The following is a 26,409-nucleotide window of genomic DNA, read 5'->3' on the forward strand; positions in this document are numbered from 1 at the left end:
TGTGATCTCTGAAATCGATAATGTCAGCGCTTTGTTATCTCTGAAATCGATAGTGTCAGTGCTGTGTTCTCGGAGATCGATAGTGTCAGCGCTGTGTGATACCTGAAATCGATAGCGTCAGCGCTGTGATCTCTGAAATCGATAGTGTCAGTGCTGTGTTTTCTAAAATCGATAGTGTCAGCGCTGTGTGATCTCTGAAATCGATAGTGTCAGCACTGTGTGATATCTGAAATCGATAGTCTCAGCGCTGTGTGATCTCTGAAATCGATAGTGTCAGCGCTGTGTGATCTCTCAAATCGATATTGCCGGCGCTGACAGATCTCTGAAATCGATAGTGCCAGCGCTGTGTGATCTCTGAAATCAACAGTGTCAGCGCTGTGTGATCTCTGAAATCGATAGTGTCAGTGCTGTTTGATCTCTGAAATCGATAGTGTCAGCGCTGTGTGATCTCTGAAATGGATAGTGCCAGCGCTGTGTGATCTCTGAAATCGATCGTGTCAGCGCTGTGAGATCTCTGAAATCAATAGTGTTAGCGCTGTGTAATCTCTTAAATCGATAGAGTCAGCGCTGTGTGAACTCTGAAATCGATCGTGTCAGCGCTGTGAGATCTCTGAAATCGATAGTGTCAGCGCTGTGTGATCTCTGAAATCGATAGTGTCAGAGCTGTGTGATCTCTGAAATGGACAGTGTCAGCGCTGTGTGATCTCTGAAATCGATAGTGTCAGCGCTGTGTGATCTCTGAAATTGATAGTTTCAGCGTTGTGTGATCTCTGAAATCGATAATGTCAGCGCTGTGTGATCACTGAAATCGATAGTGTCAGCGCTGTGTGATCTCTGAAATCGATAGTGTCAGCGCTGTGTGATCTCTGAAATCGATAGTGTCAGCGCTGTGTGATCTCTGAAATCGATAGTGTCAGCGCTGTGTGATCTCTGAAATCGATAGTGTCAGCGCTGTGTGATCTGTGAAATCGACAGTGTCAGCGCTGTGTGATCTCTGAAATCGACAGTGTCAGCACTGTGTGATCTCTGAATTGGATAGTGTCAGCGCTGTGTTATCTCAAAAATCGGTAGTGTCAGTGCTGTGAGAACTCTGAAATCGATAGTGTCAGCGCCGTGTGATCTCTGAAATCAATAGTGTCAGCGCTGTGTGATCTCTGAAATCGACAGTGTCAGCGCTGTGTGATCTCTGAAATCGATAGTGTCAGCGCTGTGTGATCACTGAAATCGATAGTGTCAGCGCTGTGTGATCTCTGAAATCGATAGTGTCAGCGCTGTGTGATCTCTGAAATCGATAGTCTCAGCGCTGTGTGAGCTCTGAAATCGAGAGTGTCAACGCTGTGCGATCTCTGAAATCGATAGTGTCAGCGCTGTGTGATCTCTGAAGTCGATACTATCAGCTCTGTGTGATCTCTGAAATCAATAGTGTCAGCGCTGTGTGATCTCTGAAATCGATAATGTCAGCGCTGTGTTCTCTGAGATCGATAGTGTCAGCGCTGTGTGATCTCTGAAATCGATAGTGTCAGCGCTGTGTGATCTCTGAAATCGACAGTGTCAGCGCTGTGTTCTCTGAAATCGATAGTGTCAGCGCTGTGTGAGCTCTCAAATAGATAGTGTCAGCGCTGTGTGATCTCTGAAATCAATAGTGTCAGCACTGTGTGATATCTGAAATCGATAGTCTCAGCGCTGTGTGATATCTGAAATCGATAGTGTCAGCGCTGTGTGATCTCTGAAATCTATACTGTCAGCGCTGTGAGATCTCTGAAATCGATAGTGTCAACGCTGTGTGATCTCTGAAATCGATAGTGTCAGCGCTGTGTGATCTCTGAAATGGATAGTGTCAGCGCTGTGTGATCTCTAAAATCGATAGTGTCAGCGCTGTGAGAACTTTGAAATCGATAGTGTCAGCGCCGTGTGAACGATGAAATCAATAGTGTCAGCGCTCTGTGATCTCTGAAATCGATAGTGTCAGCGCTGTGTGATCTCTGAAATCGATAGTGTCAGCATTGTGTGATCTGTGAAATCGATAGTGTCAGTGCTGTGTGATCTCTGAAATGGATAGTGTCAGCGTTGTGTGATCTCTGAAATCGATAGTGTCAGTGCTGTGAGATCTTTGAAATCGATAGTGTCAGCGCTGTGTGATCTCTGAAATCGATAGTGTCAGCGCTGTGTGATCTCTGAAATGGATAGTGTCAGCGCTGTGTGATCTCTGAAATCGATCGTTTCAGCGCTGTGAGATCTCTGAATTCGATAGTGTCAGCGCTGTGTGATCTCTGAAATCGATAGTGTCAGCGCTGTGTGATCTCTGAAATGGACAGTGTCAGCGCTGTGTGATCTCTGAAATCGATAGTGTCAGCGCTGTGTGATCTCTGAAATTGATAGTGTCAGCGCTGTGTGATCTGTGAAATCGATCGTGTCAGCGCTGTGTGATCTCTGAAATCGATAGTGTCAGCGCTGTGTGACCTCTGAAACCAATAGAGTTAGCGCTGTGTGATCTGTGAAATCGACAGTGTCAGCGCTGTGTGATCTCTGAAATCGACAGTGTCAGCACTGTGTGATCTCTGAAATCGATAGTGTCAGCGCTGTGTGATCTCTGAAATCGATAGTGTCAGCGGTGTGTGATCTCTGAAAAGGATAGTGTCAGCGCTGTGAGATCTCTGAAATCGATAGTGTCAGCGCTGTGAGATCCCTGAAATCGATAGTGTCAGCGCTGTGTGATCTCTGAAATCGATAGTGTCAGCGCTGTGTGATCTCTGAAATGGATAGTGTCAGCGCTGTGTTATCTCAAAAATCGATAGTGTCAGCGCTGTGTGAACTCTGAAATCGATAGTGTCAGCGCCGTGTGATCTCTGAAATCAATCGTGTCAGCGCTGTGTGATCTCTGAAATCGACAGTGTCAGCGCTGTGTGATCTCTGAAATCGATAGTGTCAGCGCTGTGTGATCTCTGATATTGATAGTGTCAGCGCTGTGTGATCTCTGATATCGATAATGTCAGTGCTGTGTGATCACTGAAATCGATAGTGTCAGCGCTGTGTGATCTCTGAAATCGATAGTGTCAGCGCTGTGTGATCTCTGAAATCGATAGTGTCAGCGCTGTGTGATCTCTGAAATCGATAGTGTCAGCGCTGTGTGATCTCTGAAATCAATAGTGTCAGCACTGTGTGATATCTGAAATCGATAGTCTCAGCGCTGTGTGATCTCTGAAATCGATAGGGTCAGCTCTGTGTGATCTCTGAAATCGATAGTGTCAATGCTGTGTGATCTCTGAAATCGATAGTGTCAGCGCTGTGTGATCTCTGAAATCGATAGTGCCAGCGCTGTGTTCTCTGAGATCGATAGTGTCAGCGCTGTGTGATCTCTGAAATCGAAAGTGTCAGCGCCGTGTGATCTCTGAAATCGATAGTGTCAGCGCTGTGTTCTCTGAAATCGATAGTGTCAGCGCTGTGTGATCTCTGAAATCGATAGTGTCAGCGCTGTGTGATCTCTGAAATCGATAGTGTCAGCGCTGTGTGATCTCTGAAATCGACAGTGTCAGCGCTGTGCGATCTCTGAAATCGATAGTGTCAGCGCTGTGTGGTCTCTGAAATCGATAGTGTCAGCGCTGTGTGATCTCTGAAATCGACAGTGTCAGCGCTGTGTGATCTCTGAAATCGACAGTGTCAGCGCTGTGCGATCTCTGAAATCGATAGTGTCAGCGCTGTATTCTCTGAAACCGATAGTGTCAGCGCCATGTGATCTCTGAAAACGATAGTGCCAGTGCTGTGTGATCTGTGACATCGACAGTTTCAGCGCTGTGTGATCTCTGAAATCGATAGTGTCAGCGCCTTGTGATCTCTGAAATCGATTGTGTCAGCGCTGTGTGATCTCTGAAATCGATAGTGTCAGCGCTGTGTGATCAGTGAAATCGACAGTTTCAGCGCTGTGCATTCTCTGAAATCGATAGTGTCAGCGCTGTGTGATCTCTGAATTTAATTGTATCAACGCTGTGTGATCTCTGAAATCGATAGTGTCAGCGCTGTGTGATCTCTGAAATCGATAATGTCAGCGCTGTGTGATCTCTGAAATCAATAGAGTTAGCGCTGTGTGATCTCTGAAATCGACAGTGTCAGCGCTGTGTGATATCTAAAATCGATAGTGTCAGCGCTGTGTGATCTCTGAAATCAATAGTGTCAGCACTGTGTGATATCTGAAATCGATAGTCTCAGCGCTGTGTGATCTCTGAAATCGATAGTGTCAACGCTGTGTGATCTCTGAAATCGATAGTCTCAGCGCTGTTTGATCTCTGAAATCAATAGTGTCAGCACTGTGTGATCTCTGAAATGGATAGTGTCAGCGCTGTGTGATCTCTGAAATCGATCGTGTCAGCGCTGTGAGATCTCTGAAATCGATAGTGTCAGCGCTGTGTGATCTCTGAAATCGATAGTGTCAGTGCTGTGTGATCTCTGAAATTGGTAGTGTCAGCGCTGTGTGATCTCTGAAATCGATAGGGTCAGCTCTGTGTGATCTCTGAAATCGATAGTGTCAGCGCTGTGTGATCTCTGAAATCGATAGTGTCAGCGCTGTGTGATCTCTGAAATCGATAGTGCCAGCGCTGTGTTCTCTGAGATCGATAGTGTCAGCGCTGTGTGATCTCTGAAATCGAAAGTGTCAGCGCCGTGTGATCTCTGAAATCGATAGTGTCAGCGCTGTGTTCTCTGAAATCGATAGTGTCAAGCTGTGTGATCTCTGAAATCGATAGTGTCAGCGCTGTGTGATCTCTGAAATCGATAGTGTCAGCGCTGTGTGATCTCTGAAATCGACAGTGTCAGCGCTGTGCGATCTCTGAAATCGATAGTGTCAGCGCTGTGTGGTCTCTGAAATCGATAGTGTCAGCGCTGTGTGATCTCTGAAATCGACAGTGTCAGCGCTGTGTGATCTCTGAAATCGACAGTGTCAGCGCTGTGCGATCTCTGAAATCGATAGTGTCAGCGCTGTATTCTCTGAAACCGATAGTGTCAGCGCCATGTGATCTCTGAAATCGATAGTGCCAGTGCTGTGTGATCTGTGACATCGACAGTTTCAGCGCTGTGTGATCTCTGAAATCGATAGTGTCAGCGCCTTGTGATCTCTGAAATCGATTGTGTCAGCGCTGTGTGATCTCTGAAATCGATAGTGTCAGCGCTGTGTGATCAGTGAAATCGACAGTTTCAGCGCTGTGCATTCTCTGAAATCGATAGTGTCAGCGCTGTGTGATCTCTGAATTTAATTGTATCAACGCTGTGTGATCGCTGAAATCGATAGTGTCAGCGCTGTGTGATCTCTGAAATCGATAATGTCAGCGCTGTGTGATCTCTGAAATCAATAGAGTTAGCGCTGTGTGATCTCTGAAATCGACAGTGTCAGCGCTGTGTGATATCTAAAATCGATAGTGTCAGCGCTGTGTGATCTCTGAAATCAATAGTGTCAGCACTGTGTGATATCTGAAATCGATAGTGTCAGCGCTGTGTGATCTCTGAAATCGATCGTGTCAGCGCTGTGAGATCTCTGAAATCGATAGTGTCAGCGCTGTGTGATCTCTGAAATCGATAGTGTCAGTGCTGTGTGATCTCTGAAATTGGTAGTGTCAGCGCTGTGTGATCTCTGAAATGGATAGTGTCAGCGCTGTGTGATCTCTAAAATCGATAGTGTCAGCAGTGTGAGAACTCTGAAATCGATAGTGTCAGCGCCATGTGATCCCTGAAATCAATAGTGTCAGCGATGTGTGATCTCTGAAATCAACAGTGTCAGCGCTGTGTGATCTCTGAAATCGAGAGTGTCAGCGCTGTGTGATCTCTGATATTGATAGTGTCAGCGCTGTGTGATCTCTGATATCGATAATGTCAGCGCTGTGTGATCACTGAAATCGATAGTGTCCGTACTGTGTGATCTCTGAAATCGATACTGTCAGCGCTGTGTGATCTCTGAAATCGATAGTGTCAGCGCTGTGTGATCTCTGAAATCGATAGTGTCAGCGCTGTGTGATCTCTGAAGTCGATAATGTCAGCTCTGTGTGATCTCTGAAATTGATAGTGTCAGCGCTGTGTGATCTCTGAAATCGATAGTGTCAGCGCTTTGTTATCTCTGAAATCGATAGTGTCAGTGCTGTGTTCTCGGAGATCGATAGTGTCAGCGCTGTGTGATACCTGAAATCGATAGCGTCAGCGCTGTGATCTCTGAAATCGATAGTGTCAGTGCTGTGTTTTCTAAAATCGATAGTGTCAGCGCTGTGTGATCTCTGAAATCGATAGTGTCAGCGCTGTGTGATCTCTGAAATCGATATTGTCGGCGCTGACAGATCTCTGAAATCGATAGTGCGAGCGGTGTGTGATCTCTGAAATCGATAGTGTCAGCGCTGTGTGATCTCTGAAATCGATAGTGTCAGCGCTGTTTGATCTCTGAAATCGATAGTGTCAGCGCTGTGTGATCTCTGAAATGGATAGTGTCAGCGCTGTGTGATCTCTGAAATCGATCGTGTCAGCCCTGTGAGATCTCTGAACTCGATAGTGTCAGCATTGTGTGATCTCTGAAATCGATAGTGTCAGCGCTGTGTGATCTCTGAAATCGATAGTGTCAGCGCTGTGTGATCTCTGAAATGGATAGTGTCAGCGCTGTGTTATCTCAAAAATCGATAGTGTCAGCGCTGTGTGAACTCTGAAATCGATAGTGTCAGCGCCGTGTGATCTCTGAAATCAATCGTGTCAGCGCTGTGTGATCTCTGAAATCGACAGTGTCAGCGCTGTGTGATCTCTGAAATCGATAGTGTCAGCGCTGTGTGATCTCTGATATTGATAGTGTCAGCGCTGTGTGATCTCTGATATCGATAATGTCAGTGCTGTGTGATCACTGAAATCGATAGTGTCAGCGCTGTGTGATCTCTGAAATCGATAGTGTCAGCGCTGTGTGATCTCTGAAATCGATAGTGTCAGCGCTGTGTGATCTCTGAAATCGATAGTGTCAGCGCTGTGTGATCTCTGAAATCAATAGTGTCAGCACTGTGTGATATCTGAAATCGATAGTCTCAGCGCTGTGTGATCGCTGAAATCGATAGGGTCAGCTCTGTGTGATCTCTGAAATCGATAGTGTCAGCGCTGTGTGATCTCTGAAATCGATAGTGTCAGCGCTGTGTGATCTCTGAAATCGATAGTGCCAGCGCTGTGTTCTCTGAGATCGATAGTGTCAGCGCTGTGTGATCTCTGAAATCGAAAGTGTCAGCGCCGTGTGATCTCTGAAATCGATAGTGTCAGCGCTGTGTTCTCTGAAATCGATAGTGTCAGCGCTGTGTGATCTCTGAAATCGATAGTGTCAGCGCTGTGTGATCTCTGAAATCGATAGTGTCAGCGCTGTGTGATCTCTGAAATCGACAGTGTCAGCGCTGTGCGATCTCTGAAATCGATATTGTCAGCGCTGTGTGGTCTCTGAAATCGATTGTGTCAGCGCTGTGTGATCTCTGAAATCGACAGTGTCAGCGCTGTGTGATCTCTGAAATCGACAGTGTCAGCGCTGTGCGATCTCTGAAATCGATAGTGTCAGCGCTGTATTCTCTGAAACCGATAGTGTCAGCGCCATGTGATCTCTGAAATCGATAGTGCCAGTGCTGTGTGATCTGTGACATCGACAGTTTCAGCGCTGTGTGATCTCTGAACTCGATAGTGTCAGCGCCTTGTGATCTCTGAAATCGATTGTGTCAGCGCTGTGTGATCTCTGAAATCGATAGTGTCAGCGCTGTGTGATCAGTGAAATCGACAGTTTCAGCGCTGTGCATTCTCTGAAATCGATAGTGTCAGCGCTGTGTGATCTCTGAATTTAATTGTATCAACGCTGTGTGATCTCTGAAATCGATAGTGTCAGCGCTGTGTGATCTCTGAAATCGATAGTGTCAGCGCTGTGTGATCTCTGAAATCAATAGAGTTAGCGCTGTGTGATCTCTGAAATCGACAGTGTCAGCGCTGTGTGATATCTAAAATCGATAGTGTCAGCTCTGTGTGATCTCTGAAATCGATAATGTCAGCGCTTTGTTATCTCTGAAATCGATAGTGTCAGTGCTGTGTTCTCGGAGATCGATAGTGTCAGCGCTGTGTGATACCTGAAATCGATAGCGTCAGCGCTGTGATCTCTGAAATCGATAGTGTCAGTGCTGTGTTTTCTAAAATCGATAGTGTCAGCGCTGTGTGATCTCTGAAATCGATAGTGTCAGCACTGTGTGATATCTGAAATCGATAGTCTCAGCGCTGTGTGATCTCTGAAATCGATAGTGTCAGCGCTGTGTGATCTCTCAAATCGATATTGTCGGCGCTGACAGATCTCTGAAATCGATAGTGCCAGCGCTGTGTGATCTCTGAAATCAACAGTGTCAGCGCTGTGTGATCTCTGAAATCGATAGTGTCAGTGCTGTTTGATCTCTGAAATCGATAGTGTCAGCGCTGTGTGATCTCTGAAATGGATAGTGCCAGCGCTGTGTGATCTCTGAAATCGATCGTGTCAGCGCTGTGAGATCTCTGAAATCAATAGTGTTAGCGCTGTGTAATCTCTTAAATCGATAGAGTCAGCGCTGTGTGAACTCTGAAATCGATCGTGTCAGCGCTGTGAGATCTCTGAAATCGATAGTGTCAGCGCTGTGTGATCTCTGAAATCAATAGTGTCAGAGCTGTGTGATCTCTGAAATGGACAGTGTCAGCGCTGTGTGATCTCTGAAATCGATAGTGTCAGCGCTGTGTGATCTCTGAAATTGATAGTTTCAGCGTTGTGTGATCTCTGAAATCGATAATGTCAGCGCTGTGTGATCACTGAAATCGATAGTGTCAGCGCTGTGTGATCTCTGAAATCGATAGTGTCAGCGCTGTGTGATCTCTGAAATCGATAGTGTCAGCGCTGTGTGATCTCTGAAATCGATAGTGTCAGCGCTGTGTGATCTCTGAAATCGATAGTGTCAGCGCTGTGTGATCTGTGAAATCGACAGTGTCAGCGCTGTGTGATCTCTGAAATCGACAGTGTCAGCACTGTGTGATCTCTGAATTGGATAGTGTCAGCGCTGTGTTATCTCAAAAATCGGTAGTGTCAGTGCTGTGAGAACTCTGAAATCGATAGTGTCAGCGCCGTGTGATCTCTGAAATCAATAGTGTCAGCGCTGTGTGATCTCTGAAATCGACAGTGTCAGCGCTGTGTGATCTCTGAAATCGATAGTGTCAGCGCTGTGTGATCACTGAAATCGATAGTGTCAGCGCTGTGTGATCTCTGAAATCGATAGTGTCAGCGCTGTGTGATCTCTGAAATCGATAGTCTCAGCGCTGTGTGAGCTCTGAAATCGAGAGTGTCAACGCTGTGCGATCTCTGAAATCGATAGTGTCAGCGCTGTGTGATCTCTGAAGTCGATACTATCAGCTCTGTGTGATCTCTGAAATCAATAGTGTCAGCGCTGTGTGATCTCTGAAATCGATAATGTCAGCGCTGTGTTCTCTGAGATCGATAGTGTCAGCGCTGTGTGATCTCTGAAATCGATAGTGTCAGCGCTGTGTGATCTCTGAAATCGACAGTGTCAGCGCTGTGTTCTCTGAAATCGATAGTGTCAGCGCTGTGTGATCTCTCAAATAGATAGTGTCAGCGCTGTGTGATCTCTGAAATCAATAGTGTCAGCACTGTGTGATATCTGAAATCGATAGTCTCAGCGCTGTGTGATATCTGAAATCGATAGTGTCAGCGCTGTGTGATCTCTGAAATCTATACTGTCAGCGCTGTGAGATCTCTGAAATCGATAGTGTCAACGCTGTGTGATCTCTGAAATCGATAGTGTCAGCGCTGTGTGATCTCTGAAATGGATAGTGTCAGCGCTGTGTGATCTCTAAAATCGATAGTGTCAGCGCTGTGAGAACTTTGAAATCGATAGTGTCAGCGCCGTGTGAACGATGAAATCAATAGTGTCAGCGCTCTGTGATCTCTGAAATCGATAGTGTCAGCGCTGTGTGATCTCTGAAATCGATAGTGTCAGCATTGTGTGATCTGTGAAATCGATAGTGTCAGTGCTGTGTGATCTCTGAAATGGATAGTGTCAGCGTTGTGTGATCTCTGAAATCGATAGTGTCAGTGCTGTGAGATCTTTGAAATCGATAGTGTCAGCGCTGTGTGATCTCTGAAATCGATAGTGTCAGCGCTGTGTGATCTCTGAAATGGATAGTGTCAGCGCTGTGTGATCTCTGAAATCGATCGTTTCAGCGCTGTGAGATCTCTGAATTCGATAGTGTCAGCGCTGTGTGATCTCTGAAATCGATAGTGTCAGCGCTGTGTGATCTGTGAAATGGACAGTGTCAGCGCTGTGTGATCTCTGAAATCGATAGTGTCAGCGCTGTGTGATCTCTGAAATTGATAGTGTCAGCGCTGTGTGATCTGTGAAATCGATCGTGTCAGCGCTGTGTGATCTCTGAAATCGATAGTGTCAGCGCTGTGTGACCTCTGAAACCAATAGAGTTAGCGCTGTGTGATCTGTGAAATCGACAGTGTCAGCGCTGTGTGATCTCTGAAATCGATAGTGTCAGCGCTGTGTGATCTCTGAAATCGATAGTGTCAGCGGTGTGTGATCTCTGAAAAGGATAGTGTCAGCGCTGTGAGATCTCTGAAATCGATAGTGTCAGCGCTGTGAGATCCCTGAAATCGATAGTGTCAGCGCTGTGTGATCTCTGAAATCGATAGTGTCAGCGCTGTGTGATCTCTGAAATGGATAGTGTCAGCGCTGTGTTATCTCAAAAATCGATAGTGTCAGCGCTGTGTGAACTCTGAAATCGATAGTGTCAGCGCCGTGTGATCTCTGAAATCAATCGTGTCAGCGCTGTGTGATCTCTGAAATCGACAGTGTCAGCGCTGTGTGATCTCTGAAATCGATAGTGTCAGCGCTGTGTGATCTCTGATATTGATAGTGTCAGCGCTGTGTGATCTCTGATATCGATAATGTCAGTGCTGTGTGATCACTGAAATCGATAGTGTCAGCGCTGTGTGATCTCTGAAATCGATAGTGTCAGCGCTGTGTGATCTCTGAAATCGATAGTGTCAGCGCTGTGTGATCTCTGAAATCGATAGTGTCAGCGCTGTGTGATCTCTGAAATCAATAGTGTCAGCACTGTGTGATATCTGAAATCGATAGTCTCAGCGCTGTGTGATCTCTGAAATCGATAGGGTCAGCTCTGTGATCTCTGAAATCGATAGTGTCAATGCTGTGTGATCTCTGAAATCGATAGTGTCAGCGCTGTGTGATCTCTGAAATCGATAGTGCCAGCGCTGTGTTCTCTGAGATCGATAGTGTCAGCGCTGTGTGATCTCTGAAATCGAAAGTGTCAGCGCCGTGTGATCTCTGAAATCGATAGTGTCAGCGCTGTGTTCTCTGAAATCGATAGTGTCAGCGCTGTGTGATCTCTGAAATCGATAGTGTCAGCGCTGTGTGATCTCTGAAATCGATAGTGTCAGCGCTGTGTGATCTCTGAAATCGACAGTGTCAGCGCTGTGCGATCTCTGAAATCGATAGTGTCAGCGCTGTGTGGTCTCTGAAATCGATAGTGTCAGCGCTGTGTGATCTCTGAAATCGACAGTGTCAGCGCTGTGTGATCTCTGAAATCGACAGTGTCAGCGCTGTGCGATCTCTGAAATCGATAGTGTCAGCGCTGTATTCTCTGAAACCGATAGTGTCAGCGCCATGTGATCTCTGAAAACGATAGTGCCAGTGCTGTGTGATCTGTGACATCGACAGTTTCAGCGCTGTGTGATCTCTGAAATCGATAGTGTCAGCGCCTTGTGATCTCTGAAATCGATTGTGTCAGCGCTGTGTGATCTCTGAAATCGATAGTGTCAGCGCTGTGTGATCAGTGAAATCGACAGTTTCAGCGCTGTGCATTCTCTGAAATCGATAGTGTCAGCGCTGTGTGATCTCTGAATTTAATTGTATCAACGCTGTGTGATCTCTGAAATCGATAGTGTCAGCGCTGTGTGATCTCTGAAATCGATAATGTCAGCGCTGTGTGATCTCTGAAATCAATAGAGTTAGCGCTGTGTGATCTCTGAAATCGACAGTGTCAGCGCTGTGTGATATCTAAAATCGATAGTGTCAGCGCTGTGTGATCTCTGAAATCAATAGTGTCAGCATTGTGTGATATCTGAAATCGATAGTCTCAGCGCTGTGTGATCTCTGAAATCGATAGTGTCAACGCTGTGTGATCTCTGAAATCGATAGTCTCAGCGCTGTTTGATCTCTGAAATCAATAGTGTCAGCACTGTGTGATCTCTGAAATGGATAGTGTCAGCGCTGTGTGATCTCTGAAATCGATCGTGTCAGCGCTGTGAGATCTCTGAAATCGATAGTGTCAGCGCTGTGTGATCTCTGAAATCGATAGTGTCAGTGCTGTGTGATCTCTGAAATTGGTAGTGTCAGCGCTGTGTGATCTCTGAAATCGATAGGGTCAGCTCTGTGTGATCTCTGAAATCGATAGTGTCAGCGCTGTGTGATCTCTGAAATCGATAGTGTCAGCGCTGTGTGATCTCTGAAATCGATAGTGCCAGCGCTGTGTTCTCTGAGATCGATAGTGTCAGCGCTGTGTGATCTCTGAAATCGAAAGTGTCAGCGCCGTGTGATCTCTGAAATCGATAGTGTCAGCGCTGTGTTCTCTGAAATCGATAGTGTCAAGCTGTGTGATCTCTGAAATCGATAGTGTCAGCGCTGTGTGATCTCTGAAATCGATAGTGTCAGCGCTGTGTGATCTCTGAAATCGACAGTGTCAGCGCTGTGCGATCTCTGAAATCGATAGTGTCAGCGCTGTGTGGTCTCTGAAATCGATAGTGTCAGCGCTGTGTGATCTCTGAAATCGACAGTGTCAGCGCTGTGTGATCTCTGAAATCGACAGTGTCAGCGCTGTGCGATCTCTGAAATCGATAGTGTCAGCGCTGTATTCTCTGAAACCGATAGTGTCAGCGCCATGTGATCTCTGAAATCGATAGTGCCAGTGCTGTGTGATCTGTGACATCGACAGTTTCAGCGCTGTGTGATCTCTGAAATCGATAGTGTCAGCGCCTTGTGATCTCTGAAATCGATTGTGTCAGCGCTGTGTGATCTCTGAAATCGATAGTGTCAGCGCTGTGTGATCAGTGAAATCGACAGTTTCAGCGCTGTGCATTCTCTGAAATCGATAGTGTCAGCGCTGTGTGATCTCTGAATTTAATTGTATCAACGCTGTGTGATCGCTGAAATCGATAGTGTCAGCGCTGTGTGATCTCTGAAATCGATAATGTCAGCGCTGTGTGATCTCTGAAATCAATAGAGTTAGCGCTGTGTGATCTCTGAAATCGACAGTGTCAGCGCTGTGTGATATCTAAAATCGATAGTGTCAGCGCTGTGTGATCTCTGAAATCAATAGTGTCAGCACTGTGTGATATCTGAAATCGATAGTCTCAGCGCTGTGTGATCTCTGAAATCGATAGTGTCAACGCTGTGTGATCTCTGAAATCGATAGTCTCAGCGCTGTTTGATCTCTGAAATCAATAGTGTCAGCACTGTGTGATCTCTGAAATGGATAGTGTCAGCGCTGTGTGATCTCTGAAATCGATCGTGTCAGCGCTGTGAGATCTCTGAAATCGATAGTGTCAGCGCTGTGTGATCTCTGAAATCGATAGTGTCAGTGCTGTGTGATCTCTGAAATTGGTAGTGTCAGCGCTGTGTGATCTCTGAAATGGATAGTGTCAGCGCTGTGTGATCTCTAAAATCGATAGTGTCAGCAGTGTGAGAACTCTGAAATCGATAGTGTCAGCGCCATGTGATCCCTGAAATCAATAGTGTCAGCGATGTGTGATCTCTGAAATCAACAGTGTCAGCGCTTTGTGATCTCTGAAATCGAGAGTGTCAGCGCTGTGTGATCTCTGATATTGATAGTGTCAGCGCTGTGTGATCTCTGATATCGATAATGTCAGCGCTGTGTGATCACTGAAATCGATAGTGTCCGTACTGTGTGATCTCTGAAATCGATACTGTCAGCGCTGTGTGATCTCTGAAATCGATAGTGTCAGCGCTGTGTGATCTCTGAAATCGATAGTGTCAGCGCTGTGTGATCTCTGAAGTCGATAATGTCAGCTCTGTGTGATCTCTGAAATTGATAGTGTCAGCGCTGTGTGATCTCTGAAATCGATAGTGTCAGCGCTTTGTTATCTCTGAAATCGATAGTGTCAGTGCTGTGTTCTCGGAGATCGATAGTGTCAGCGCTGTGTGATACCTGAAATCGATAGCGTCAGCGCTGTGATCTCTGAAATCGATAGTGTCAGTGCTGTGTTTTCTAAAATCGATAGTGTCAGCGCTGTGTGATCTCTGAAATCGATAGTGTCAGCGCTGTGTGATCTCTTAAATCGATATTGTCGGCGCTGACAGATCTCTGAAATCGATAGTGCGAGCGGTGTGTGATCTCTGAAATCGATAGTGTCAGCGCTGTGTGATCTCTGAAATCGATAGTGTCAGCGCTGTTTGATCTCTGAAATCGATAGTGTCAGCGCTGTGTGATCTCTGAAATGGATAGTGTCAGCGCTGTGTGATCTCTGAAATCGATCGTGTCAGCCCTGTGAGATCTCTGAACTCGATAGTGTCAGCATTGTGTGATCTCTGAAATCGATAGTGTCAGCGCTGTGTGATCTCTGAAATCGATAGTGTCAGCGCTGTGTGATCTCTGAAATCGATAGTGTCAGCGCTGTGTGATCTCTGAAATCAATCGAGTTAGCGCTGTGTGATCTCTGAAATCGACAGTGTCAGCGCTGTGTGATCTCTGAAATCGACAGTGTCAGCGCTGTGTGATCTCTGAAATCGACAGTGTCAGCGCTGTGTGATCTCTGAAATCGATAGTGTCAGCGCCGTGTGATCTCTGAAATTGATAGTGTCAGCACTGTTTGATCTCTGAAATCGATAGTCTCAGCGCTGTGTGATCTCTGAAATCGATAATGTCAGCGCTGTGTGATCTGCGAAATCGATAGTGTCAGCGCTGTGTGATCTGTGAAATCGACAGTTTCAGCGCTGTGTGATCTCTGCAATCGATAGTGTCAGCGCTGTGTGATCTCTGAAATCGATAGTGTCAGCACTGTGTGATCTGTGAGATCGACAGTTTCAGCGCTGTGTGATCTCTGAAATCGATAGTGTCAGCGCTGTGTGATCTCTGAATTCGATCGTGTCAGCGCTGTGTGATCTCTGAAATCGATAGTGCCAGCGCTGTGTGATCTCTGAAATCGATAGTGTCAGCGCTGTGTGATCTCTGAAATGGACAGTGTCAGCGCTGTGTGATCTCTGAAATCGATAGTGTCAGCGCTGTGTGATCTCTGAAATCGATAATGTCAGCGCTGTGTGATCACTGAAATCGATAGTGTCACTGCTGTGTGGTCTGTGAAATCGATCGTGTCAGCACTGTGTGATCTCTGAAATTGATAGTGTCAGTGCTGTGTGATCTCTGAAATCGATAGTGTCAGCACTGTGTGATCTCTGAAATCGATAGCGTCAGCGCTGCATGATCTCTGAAATCGATAGTGTCAGCGCTGTGTTCTCTGAAATCGATAGTGTCAGCGCAGTGTGATCTCTGAAATCGATAGTGTCAGCGCTGTGTGATCTCTGAAATCGATAGTGTCAGCGCAGTGTGATCTCTGAAATTGATAGTGTCAGCGCTGTGTGATCTCGGAAATCGATAGTGTCAGCGCTGTGTGATCTCGGAAATCGATAGTGTCAGCGCTGTGTGATCTCTGAAATCGATATTGTCATCGCTGTGTGATCCAATTCAATTCCAATTCAAATGCTTTATTGGCATGAAAGTTTACAGAGAACCATATTGTGATCTCGGAAATAGATATTGTCAGCGCTGTGTGATCTCGGAAATCGATAGTGTCAGTGCTGTGTGATCTCGGAAATTCCCACTACCTGTGTTGGTGCAAATAAGTTGTCTGCTGATTCCAACACGTGGTGAAAATAGTCGCAGCCGACGAATTAAACTCTCCACAGAAAGTTAATTCAAGTCATGTCAATTACCCTTTTAAGGAGATGATATATGTTAAGTGCTGTCAGTTAACTTCTCTGACAAAAGATTAACTTTTACAGGTGTGTAGTCTCACTCCTTCAGGTTTAAATTGTTGGAGATTTTGAAAGTGTATAATTTAAAATTTAAAATGTTTGTTTTACTTTTTCTTTCTGTCTCTTTTTTCCTCACTCTCTTAAATCCAGTCTTCCTTTCTCTCTCCTTATTTCTCTTTCTGTACTTGAATTGACATTGAATTCACCCACTCTACTTTACACTTCCTTCTCAGTCTTTGTGCTGTTAATTTCACAATCCTTCAATCTGATTCTTTATAGAGATACACAGTCGCTTTCCCTGTTCACTCAGGTCCCAGTTGCCATGTTTCCCTCGCTGCAACATTCGCATTATTTAGAGATGGGCAATAAATTCTGGCCTTGCCAGTGACGCCCACATCCCAGGAACGAATAAAATAAAATCAGCTTGCTCTTTCAGCAACTTACCACGTAAAAATGTTGAAACCTAAACGGGCAAGCGCAAGTCTAACTAACAGCAGACACCGTTAGATTCACTCCTACTGCAAATTATGGGCCATTAACGCTATGTGAAGAATTTGGGGGGAACTTTTTGTGGTTTCTGACCAGAATTTAAGTGTGAAATGTAGATCAGTAGTTTGTGGTTGTCAGATATTCTCTGAAATATAGGTTTTATTCTATGCAAAATTATTTCTGTCTGACTAGAGACCAATCTTTGAAATGCAAATTTCAAAACCAACCACAGAAGACGAGAATCTGAACAAAGTTCCAATGCTAAGTTCACCAGTTGAATAAAAAGTGAGGTCCTGACGGGGAAAATTAGACATAAACTCCAGAGGTGAATAAGGTAAGTTGTTTTGTACATGCATTTAATTTCTGAATAGAGGCTCACTTGTTAAACCTTTGTAACTGCATATCTGATTCAGTTAATAATGAGCAAAAATTTATATTTCTTGATTTAATCATTTAAAAGAGTTCATGGTTAGGCAGATGACAAAGCTTATTCCATCCACTGGAGTGTGGCACTTCAACATCAGAACAGTCTGATGAACAATCTATAGTAACTTAATACTGAGGCTAGAGTTGAAGTGAATCTATACAAATAAAACACAGCTGCTCCTGTCATACTGCCGGTGTACCACCATAAAAAACTGCTTAAGTTTGAATAAAACAGAATGGTGAATTGTGTGGAACTTTAACATATGTTGTTTTAACTAGCCTGAAATCCAATGTAACGAAAAGGAATTTAACCTATCAACTGCCTTGAAGCAGTGACCTTATTCATAGAGCTTTAGTCAGGACTTTTTTTCCAAGTGTATGCAGTTTTTTGAGTTATCAGCTTTTCTGAAGCTGTTTGACAGCGCTGTCATGTTTTGTAGGTTGGCTTTTATGAATTCTTTAAACAGGTTTTTCTTCTGAGACATTTGCACTGAAAATCTTCAAGTTGAATGTTTTGCATATGCTTAAGTTATTTCTATAATTTACCTCATCTTAATCGGAAAGCAATATTTCAGACCTCAGTTTTGTTGTCTAATCGGATTCTGCGAATTTTCCCCAAAGCTTGGATCACCTGTTTTAGAGTGTTAATAATTTGAAATTTGTAATTTGTTTTTATGTATTGAAGTGACTGCTTAACATTTTCTTACTGCTTACTTTTTTAAACACTGGACTTACTTTTCGAGTAAGCTACCTCAAAAAGTTACATTTTTAAACGAAAGTGACTTCCTAGTCAGTTTATCTATAGTAAGTATGCCCATTACACTGACAAAACATGTTTCAATATATTTTTGCCTTGCAATCCACAAAAATATTTAGTTGTGTTCACAAATCATACGATGATAATCTTAGAACAGGAATTCCTGTTGAATTTTTACACTCGTCATCTGGACCTTCATTTATTTAAATCAGCTTGCTCTTCGGTCACCTTTCACACAGCAGCAGGGTGCAATGATTATCCTAGGGAGTGAATGTTAAATGTTATGGTCTTATTATCTCACCAGTTCACCCATGGTTATTATTCCGGGGGGTTGAAATCTTGTTCATCGGGGATGAGGGGGCTAAGATGTTATCATTACAAAGTTTATTGTGGCTCTGATGGTTCCATGGTAAACACTAAACAAGTCCACAGAGTCAAAAAGCTGGGCACTCTTGCTCAATGAGCTGTACAGAAAGGAGTGCCTCAGTTAGATGATGATGACTAACTACAATAGTGTTTGTCTTGTTTTTCTCAGTTTCAGGTCTTCAGTTCATATTTGGGGAGCAATATGCTGCAGTAACCTCGCCACTGTGCAATGAAAATATGTCTGAGGCATCACAATATTCTTCTACTGCCACTCGTGAACTACGCTCCATTCTAAAAGGTTTAGCTGACCCATCTCCAGGACCTGATCCCGCTCCAGAATGTGAGGATATAGTAAATGAAGTACAAACCCCACAAATTGTGGTTGAAACATATTGTGAAAAGCAGCAAAGTCCACAAGAAAAAATAAAGAATACCACAGAAGAAGACAGAAAAGATGTTCATTCTTCCAAGCCCAGCAGTTCCAATATTGAAAATCAAAGTTCAACTTTAAAGCAACCGTACCACAGAAAAGCAAAGCGTTTCCATTCGTGTCCGACACAATTTCAGCAAAACGAATATGCTAATCAGCTTCTAAAAGGTATATTAGTGCTGAAAGTAGATTTAACAGTCACCAGATGAAAATGCATTGCGGTGATAATCTGCCTGCTGGTAATTCAAAGACCCCGTTTACACCATGCTGATAATGTCCATTTAGACAGAGAAGTCTAATTAGGTGGTGGTAATGTTAATTGTATTTTACAGCATAGGTTTAACAAAGCAATAACATTTTAACACTGGTGGCTTAATGGGAATTCGATCAATTATTTGGCGGGAGGGGAAGGTGAGGGGAAGAATTCAATTGAATTTAGGCAGACAACAGCTGGGTCAAAATCCTGGAACTTCCTACCAATGTTCCCTCTAATGTTTGGGGGGTGCGCAGCCCCTTTACAGTTTAACACCTCAGTTTGGGTTCCGCCAAGACCACTTGGCTCCAGACCTCATTACAGCCTTGGTCCAAACATGGACAAAGGAGCTGAATTCCAGAGGTGAGGTGAGGTGAGAGCCATGATCTCATTGAATGGCGGAGCAGGCTCGAAGGGCCTACTCCTGCTCCTATTTCTTACGTTCTTATATGCAAGTGTCCTAGCCCCTGATTTTGGCTCATGCCAGGAATGCCTCCAGAGCGCCCAAAGCAAAATGACGTCGGGCGTGTTACCCACGCTGTTCGGGCACAGGATGTTGGCCTACTAAATTGTGCCCTCATTTTCCACCTTGAAAACCGTTGCACTGAGTTCCAGTTTCTGCTCCTATATCTCTTGTCTGGAAAGTTATTTTACCTTGGTGATGTTTGACCAAATATTTGATGAGAATAACGCAGACTGGGAGAAACATGCTGTATTATCACCATGATGGAACCTAAAGTATTTTAAAACCTGTAAGTTGAATTATAACATGGACTTTCATAATAATCCTGAATGACCTTTCATTATTTTTCTTTACTCTTATGATTGATAAAAATGACAACAAAAGCAATTATATTCATTTCAGACTTCTACCAAGCGAGTTTGTCATTCACCAAAACTGAACGTTGGCTGGAATTAATGGAGTCAGAACCTAACGATTTACTTTGTAAGTATAATCTGAGACAATTATTCCTGAGTACCCATGTGCATCACCACAGGGGAATGACTACTAAATAATAAATGTTCATTTGTTTAGAAGGAAAAATTCAGTATCGCCCCGTTTGGGGCGCAATTATCGGCCGTGCGCAAAGTTTAGCGCCTGGCGCTAATTATCGCCTCCGATGGCAAACTTGGCTTTTATCACCCCTGGAGGTGATTGGAGCGCTAAATCAGGCGCTTCACACCTGTCTTAAGGTGCAAAGGCCGAGGAGCGAGGCACTACCTCAGAGCGCTGGCGAAGCTCATGTGATGTCAGTCAGCAATGGAACACAGACACAATGGCGCCGGCCAGTTCTTAAAGGGGAGGGTCAATCTTGCTCTCCATCCACACCCTGCTCATTGCAGCCTTGAATCTTGGCCTGGAGAGACGTGTACATCAAATCTGCTGGAAAGAACAATGGAGAGACCCAGGGAAAGAGCTCAAAGTGCAGCCCCCACAATCTCTTATAAATCGATACAAGGAAGGGCAAATCAAAATGAACCTGCAAAGTGCTGCTCAGTACCCAAAACTCCTTCACAAGGCATTGAATCTCTCCAGAAGTCTCTCTCTCTCTCTCTCTCAGAATGCATGGTGCAAAAATGTCACCAACAAAAAAAGGCAGAAAGTGGTCGCCTTTAAATAGCGCTCCCCCAGTCCCTTCCTGACTGCAAAACGCTCCCCTCAACCTGTCATTGCTAGCGGCAGGTGTTAAGGCAAGGGGCGCCACTCAATATCCAGTCCGGGGTGCTACCGGGGCATTGCACGCTCGACTGACGTCACGATCTGCCGGCGCAGGAGATTGTGGCGGTAGTGTTTAGCACCGCCGCAAAATGTCTAGTTAATTTCGCGAGCGGCGCAAACATCGCCTCGCCCGGGCGCTAGTTGCTTTGCGCCCCATTAGCGCCCTCTCAAGGCGCTAACGGGAGGCGCAAACCAACTGAATTTTTCCCCCTTAATTTATTAAAGATTAAATTATATTAATTTCTCTAGTTTCTGCTTTGCTCCTTGTAGTTTTGGCAGAAGTAGCAAAAAAAACAAAATGAGGTAACTGATCAAATAGAATAATCCCGCCCCAACCGTGGGGGATACGTCCCTGAAAACCCCCATGGTTAGTAAAACTGCGGTTGACAAATACAGTATAAATGTTCAAATAACACAATAAAATAGCATATAAAAGCAATAAAATCAAGTTATTTACCTTAATCCTAAATTAAAAACTGCATATACGCAAAATTTACTGCCGCGGTTGGCAAAAGTTGCCGCAGAGAGGAAACCGTGTATACTTGAAATCCGCGTATGGCAAAACCGCGGTTGGGGCGGGATTCCTGTACTTGTACTAAGGGGAGAATTTTAACCCCCAAGGGTGGGTGGGTTGGGAACGAGTGGGAAGGTAAAAATTTCAAAATTCTCAAACCCAACTCTAACCCATCTGCAATGCGCCCACATCTGGATTTAACGGTGGCTTGTTTGGGTGCATGCGAGTAACCTGTTCGCCGGAGGCGGGTCGCTCATTATCATATGCTAATAAGACTCATTTGAAGAGAATTTACCAGGGATTTAAAATTAACACCACCAGCATGGGTCTCCTGAGGCTCGAGAATCTCGTCAGTGAAATGGAGGCAAGAATGAATGGCACTTCATGGGAATGTTTACATTTCTGATTCCCCGATATGAAAAAAGGCTCAGTGCTTACAGTTGCTTTTACAGTTCCCTCTGGCAAATGTTATGCTGAGAGTTACCTGTGGTAAAAGAAAAAAAAGACTTGCATTTATATAGCGCCTTTCACGACCACTGGACATCCCAAAACACTTTACAGCCAATGAAGTACTTTTTGAAGTGTAGTCGCTGTTGTAATGTAGGAAACACGGCAGCCAATTTACACACAGCAAGCTCCCACAAACAGCAATGTGATAATGACCTGATAGCCTATTTTTTGTTGTGTTGTTTGAGGGATAAATATTGGCCAGGACATCAGGGATAACTCCCCTGCTTTTCTTTGAAATAGTGCCAGAGGACCTTTTATGTCCACCTGAGAGAGCAGATGGGGCCTCGATTTGACATTTCATCTGAAAGGCGGCACCTCTGACAGTGCAGCACTCCCTCACCACTGCACTGGTGTGTCAGCCTAGGTTTTTGTGCTCAAGTCTCTGGAAACCACAACCTTCTGACTCAGAGGCAAGAGTGCTACCCACTGAGCAACATGGTGGCACACATGTTGCAGAAGTTTGGAGGCTTTCAAACAGACAACATCAGGATGTGTGGTGGGGGGAGGGGGTGTCGGCGCCATGGGTGCTTTTGCTTGGAATTTGAACGAGGAGGACAATCACCATCCATGGTAGCAAGTTTGTGCTGTGGTGGGAGCTGAAGGTGCACAAGAGAGGGGTGCACAAGAGAGAGAAGAACTGAATGGAGAACAACAGAGAGGAGAGCAACAGAGGGGACAAGGTTACATGGGGCACTACCCATGTGAGAGGGTCTACAGACAGAGACTCAGCTTCCTTGACCTAGCTGAAGAACAGTGCCTCTGCAGGCTCAGATTGACACAGTAGGTGGTCGCAAATATCTGCAGCCTGCTTCAAGAAGAGTTGCTTCCTGCTGGACCTGGTGGCCACGCATTGCCTGTCGCTGTCAAAGTCACCACTGCCCTCAATTTCTTTGCCTCTGGCTCCTTCCAGGGTGCCACCAGAGACATCTCAGGTCACGGGTGGGTTGTCTTCCAAGGCGTCAACTTATGTTAACTTTGCCTGCAACAACAATAACCAGAATGAGCGGGCAGTTGAATTTGCGCCTCTGGCTGAACTTCCCACAGGTACAGCGTGCCATTGATTGCACACACGTGGCAATCCGAGGACATCCAGAGCAATCAGGAGTATTTATCAACGGCAAGGGATTTCATTCTAGCAACGTACAGCTGGTGTGCAACCACAGGAGAAGGTTCATGCAGGTGTGCGCCAGATTCACTGGGAGCTGCCATGATGCTTTTATACTGCAGCAGTCCAACATTCCAGACATCTGCATACCAGGAAACAGACTTAAGGGCTGGCTTGTAGCAGACAAAGGATACCCCCTTCAAACTTGGCTCATGACATCTGTGAGGAACCCCACCAATGAGGTGTAAGGGCATCAGTGCACTAAAATATTACCACCATATGTGTCAACGAGCAAGCCATTGGCATGTTGAAAATGTGTTTCAGGAGCCTAGACAGGTCTGGAGGTGCCCTTCAATACTTGACAGCGAGAGTCTCCAGAATCATAGTGGTGTGCTGCGTTCTGTACAACTGCGAGGATTAGAGGTGGAGGACGACCAAGGCACTCATCAATCATCTTCTGATGACAAGACCATTGAAAAAGAGGAGGAGGAGGAGGAGGAGGACGAGGAGCAATATGAAGATGGAGCACCCATCAGCAGACCAGCTGTGTAACATTGCTGCTCGGGATGCCAGGGATGCACTCATAGCTCAAAGGTTCAGTTAGTTAGTCAGACTGGAAGAAAAATTAAATCCTTTGCCACCTTCCCCCCACCCATGTGGGGTGGGGAGGGTGCATGGGTCGGGGGGAAGGTGGCAAAGGATTTAATTTTTCTTCCAGTCTGACTAACTAACTTAACCTTCGAGCTATGAGTGCATCCCTGGCATCCCGAGCAGCAATGTTACACAGCTGGTCTGCTGATGGATGCTCCATCTTCATATTGCTCCTCGTCCTCCTCCTTCTCCTCCCCCCCCACCCCACCTTTGAACAAAACATTCCTTCAACCAAGCATGCACCCCTTGCACATCCCCCACTGGATCCCATCATATATGGGACAAACTTGATGGCGGCACCAAGATTGTCAACTATGTCTGATCCATTCACCTTCGACAAACTAAACGTAGCCCTGTCGACAACCAAATCTGGAAAAGCTGCTGATCCAGATGGTCTTTACACAGAATTCTTAAATGGACTGAGACCCAAAGCGAAGAGATCGTTGTCCTCCTTCTTCTCTGAGGTACTGGCAACCGGTAAAATTCCATCTAGCTGGAGAGCGGCTAAAATAATTGCCCTCCTGAAGCAGGGGAATAATGCTTGTAAGGCCTTCAGCTACCGCCCGATCTCCTTACTTTGCACTTGTTATAAAGTGCCGGAGCGGCTACTACTCCACAGACTAGCCCCCATCATCGAGCCAACCATCCCTAAAGAGCAAGTGGGCTTCCGGAGCGACTGTAACTGCTACGACCAAGTGATAGCGTTAACAACGCACATCGAAGCACGCTTCCAGTCCCAGCTCAAGATTGCTGTGGCACTCATGGACTTGTCAGTGGCATATGACATAGTATGGAAGCATGGACTGCTTTTCAAGCTCTCCACCATTTTACCTTGCAGAACAACGATCCATCTTCTCAACTCCATGCTTGGCAACCGACGCTTCCACGTGTACACTGGCACCCAGAAGAGCAGATACAGGACATTGAAGAATGGACTCCCACAGGGTTCTGTCCTGGAACCCATGTTATTCAATGAAACAGAGTCCCGCAAGTTTGTATATTCTGATGACATTGCCTTGGCCATGCAAAACATGAATCTTTCTGTCACCAAAGAGACCCTGTCCAGTGAGTTACAGAGGATGGAGGCCTACATCCGCTGATGGTGACTTCAGTCAAACCTGCAAAGGACCGTCAACTCGACATTCCATCTCAACACCCATCAAACCAAGCTTTGAAAGTCTCCTTCTATGGTGCAGAGGTAAACCATGCCAAAAAAAACTCCTATTTAGGAGTCACGCTCGATCGCATCCTGTCATATAGACAGCATCTCCAGAACTTTGGGAAGAGACTAAACAGTAGGGTCAACTTGATCCAGAAACTTGCCGGATCCAAATAGGGAGCAGATGCTCAAATTCTCCATACTGCAGCACTCGCCCTGGTGTACTCTACAGTGAAGTACTGCTCTCCGGCATGGCTATCAAGTCCGTATGTCTAATCGTTGCTGTCCAGCTGAACTCTACTATGGGAATTATCATCAGTACGCTTTTATCAACACCAACACCTTGGCTGCCCGTGCTTGCAAACATCGCACCACCACACCTACGCTGCAAATATGCAGTCTCCAGAGAATACAACCGCTACACCAGCGAAGACATGCCAATTCAGACCGACTTGAACAACCTACCTCCAACCCATCTCAAATCTAGAAGGCCATTTTGGACCATCGCCGAAACCCTTCAGTGATCTCCCCTCAGCCTTGATGACCGATAGCGAAATGCTTAGAAGACCTGCAACATACGGAATGGATTCCTTATAGAGGATCCCACAGTACAACCTGAAGGATCAAATATTCCTCGCAAACAGTGGACAACCATCAACCGCCTCAGAACTGGTCATGGTAGATGCTGCCACCTTCTCCATAGATAGAAGATTAAAGCATTCTCATCATGCGACTGTGGAGCTCCTAATCAGACCCTGGAACACATCATTGAGCGCTGCCCTCAGAGGAAATTCACAGGCAGCCTACAAGATATCCACGCTGTTACAGCGGAAGCTTTGGGCCGGATATCTAACTTAGATATTGACATTTGATTTGTTTTTTGTTACTACCATACAAAAGAAGAAGATATATGGACATTCATCACGAAACAAGTGAAAGGATGTATGAAAAGCAGCAACTTTACTCACTTTTCCTGACCAGGTTAGGTCATTAAACCGCTTCCTGCACTGTATCCAAGAACGTGATATAACGCTCCTGCTGATCACCTCCTCGGCCACCTCCAACCACGTCTTCTTGGTGAGAGCAGCAAGTTTCTTTCGCCCGTTGCTGGGGAGAATTATCTCGCTCCTGCTCCTGACTGCACCCAGCAGTAACTCAAGGGAAGCATCGTTAAATATCAGAGCTGCCCTTGTTCGTCCTGAATCCATCTTGAATAACTCCCACCGTCTCCTTGTAAAACCTCCAAATTCCATTTTTGCATTGGCCCATTAAATAGTGGTTTAGATCGCATCATGTGCACGCGCATAATGCCTGCTCTCGCAGCTTGGAGACGCAAAATCCGAAAGTAAAATTATAATTAGGCAGCCATGTTGAAATTGGACATTCCGACCTGCTAAATTTGCTTCTGGGTTCCGCGCACACAATTTCCCCACACCCTGGCTCGGAACCCACCTCTGCATTAATATCCAGGCCAAAGTGTTTTAACAAGAGCCAGTATGAAAGAGAATGCATTTTACACAAGATTCTGATGTAGGATAATTTTAATTGTTCAATCCAAGTCTGTGACTCCATTTATTGCAACAGGTATGTTGGATAATTCCTTCCTTATCCTTTAAATAGATTTGTACAACTAGAGACAGTAATATGTTTGATAATTCACTTCACTTATCACCGACAAAACATTAATCTTCAACACCTATACAGAACAGCGCACGTTAACCCTGCATCCAAAACTTACTGTGCATAGATTTAATACGAAATCGTGAAGATGGCTTCTCCAAGCCTGTTCACACCCCGGGACTCAAATATAGCGTTCTTTCCTTCTTTGTAAGTAAAACATGGCATCTGTCTTATATCCTTTTGGTTTATGGTTCTTTTCCTGCCGAATGCAACCCTTACCTCATGTTTTACAACTAACCATTTGTTTCAAATAGTTTACCAAACAGAGAAGAGAGG

The 26,409-nt window shown here is 45.2% G+C and overlaps 1 protein-coding gene across 1 annotated transcript in view; it reads left to right on the plus strand.

Moving 5' to 3' along the window:
* Positions 1–18,284: 18,284 nt before the first annotated feature.
* Positions 18,285–26,409, plus strand: part of LOC147120391 (mitogen-activated protein kinase kinase kinase 14-like) — a 93,637-nt gene continuing 85,512 nt past the window's right edge. The window contains exons 1-2 of the mRNA XM_085984224.1: positions 18,285–18,709; positions 19,660–19,740. Of these exons, the coding sequence (XP_085840350.1) occupies positions 18,349–18,709; positions 19,660–19,740 (442 nt within the window). The 5' untranslated portion in view covers positions 18,285–18,348. The remainder of the gene's footprint in view (positions 18,710–19,659; positions 19,741–26,409) is intronic.

Source organism: Somniosus microcephalus, chromosome 4 (assembly GCF_052327205.1).
Source record: "Somniosus microcephalus isolate GS21.2 chromosome 4, FLI_Smic_1.0, whole genome shotgun sequence".
Lineage (NCBI taxonomy): Eukaryota > Metazoa > Chordata > Chondrichthyes > Squaliformes > Somniosidae > Somniosus > Somniosus microcephalus.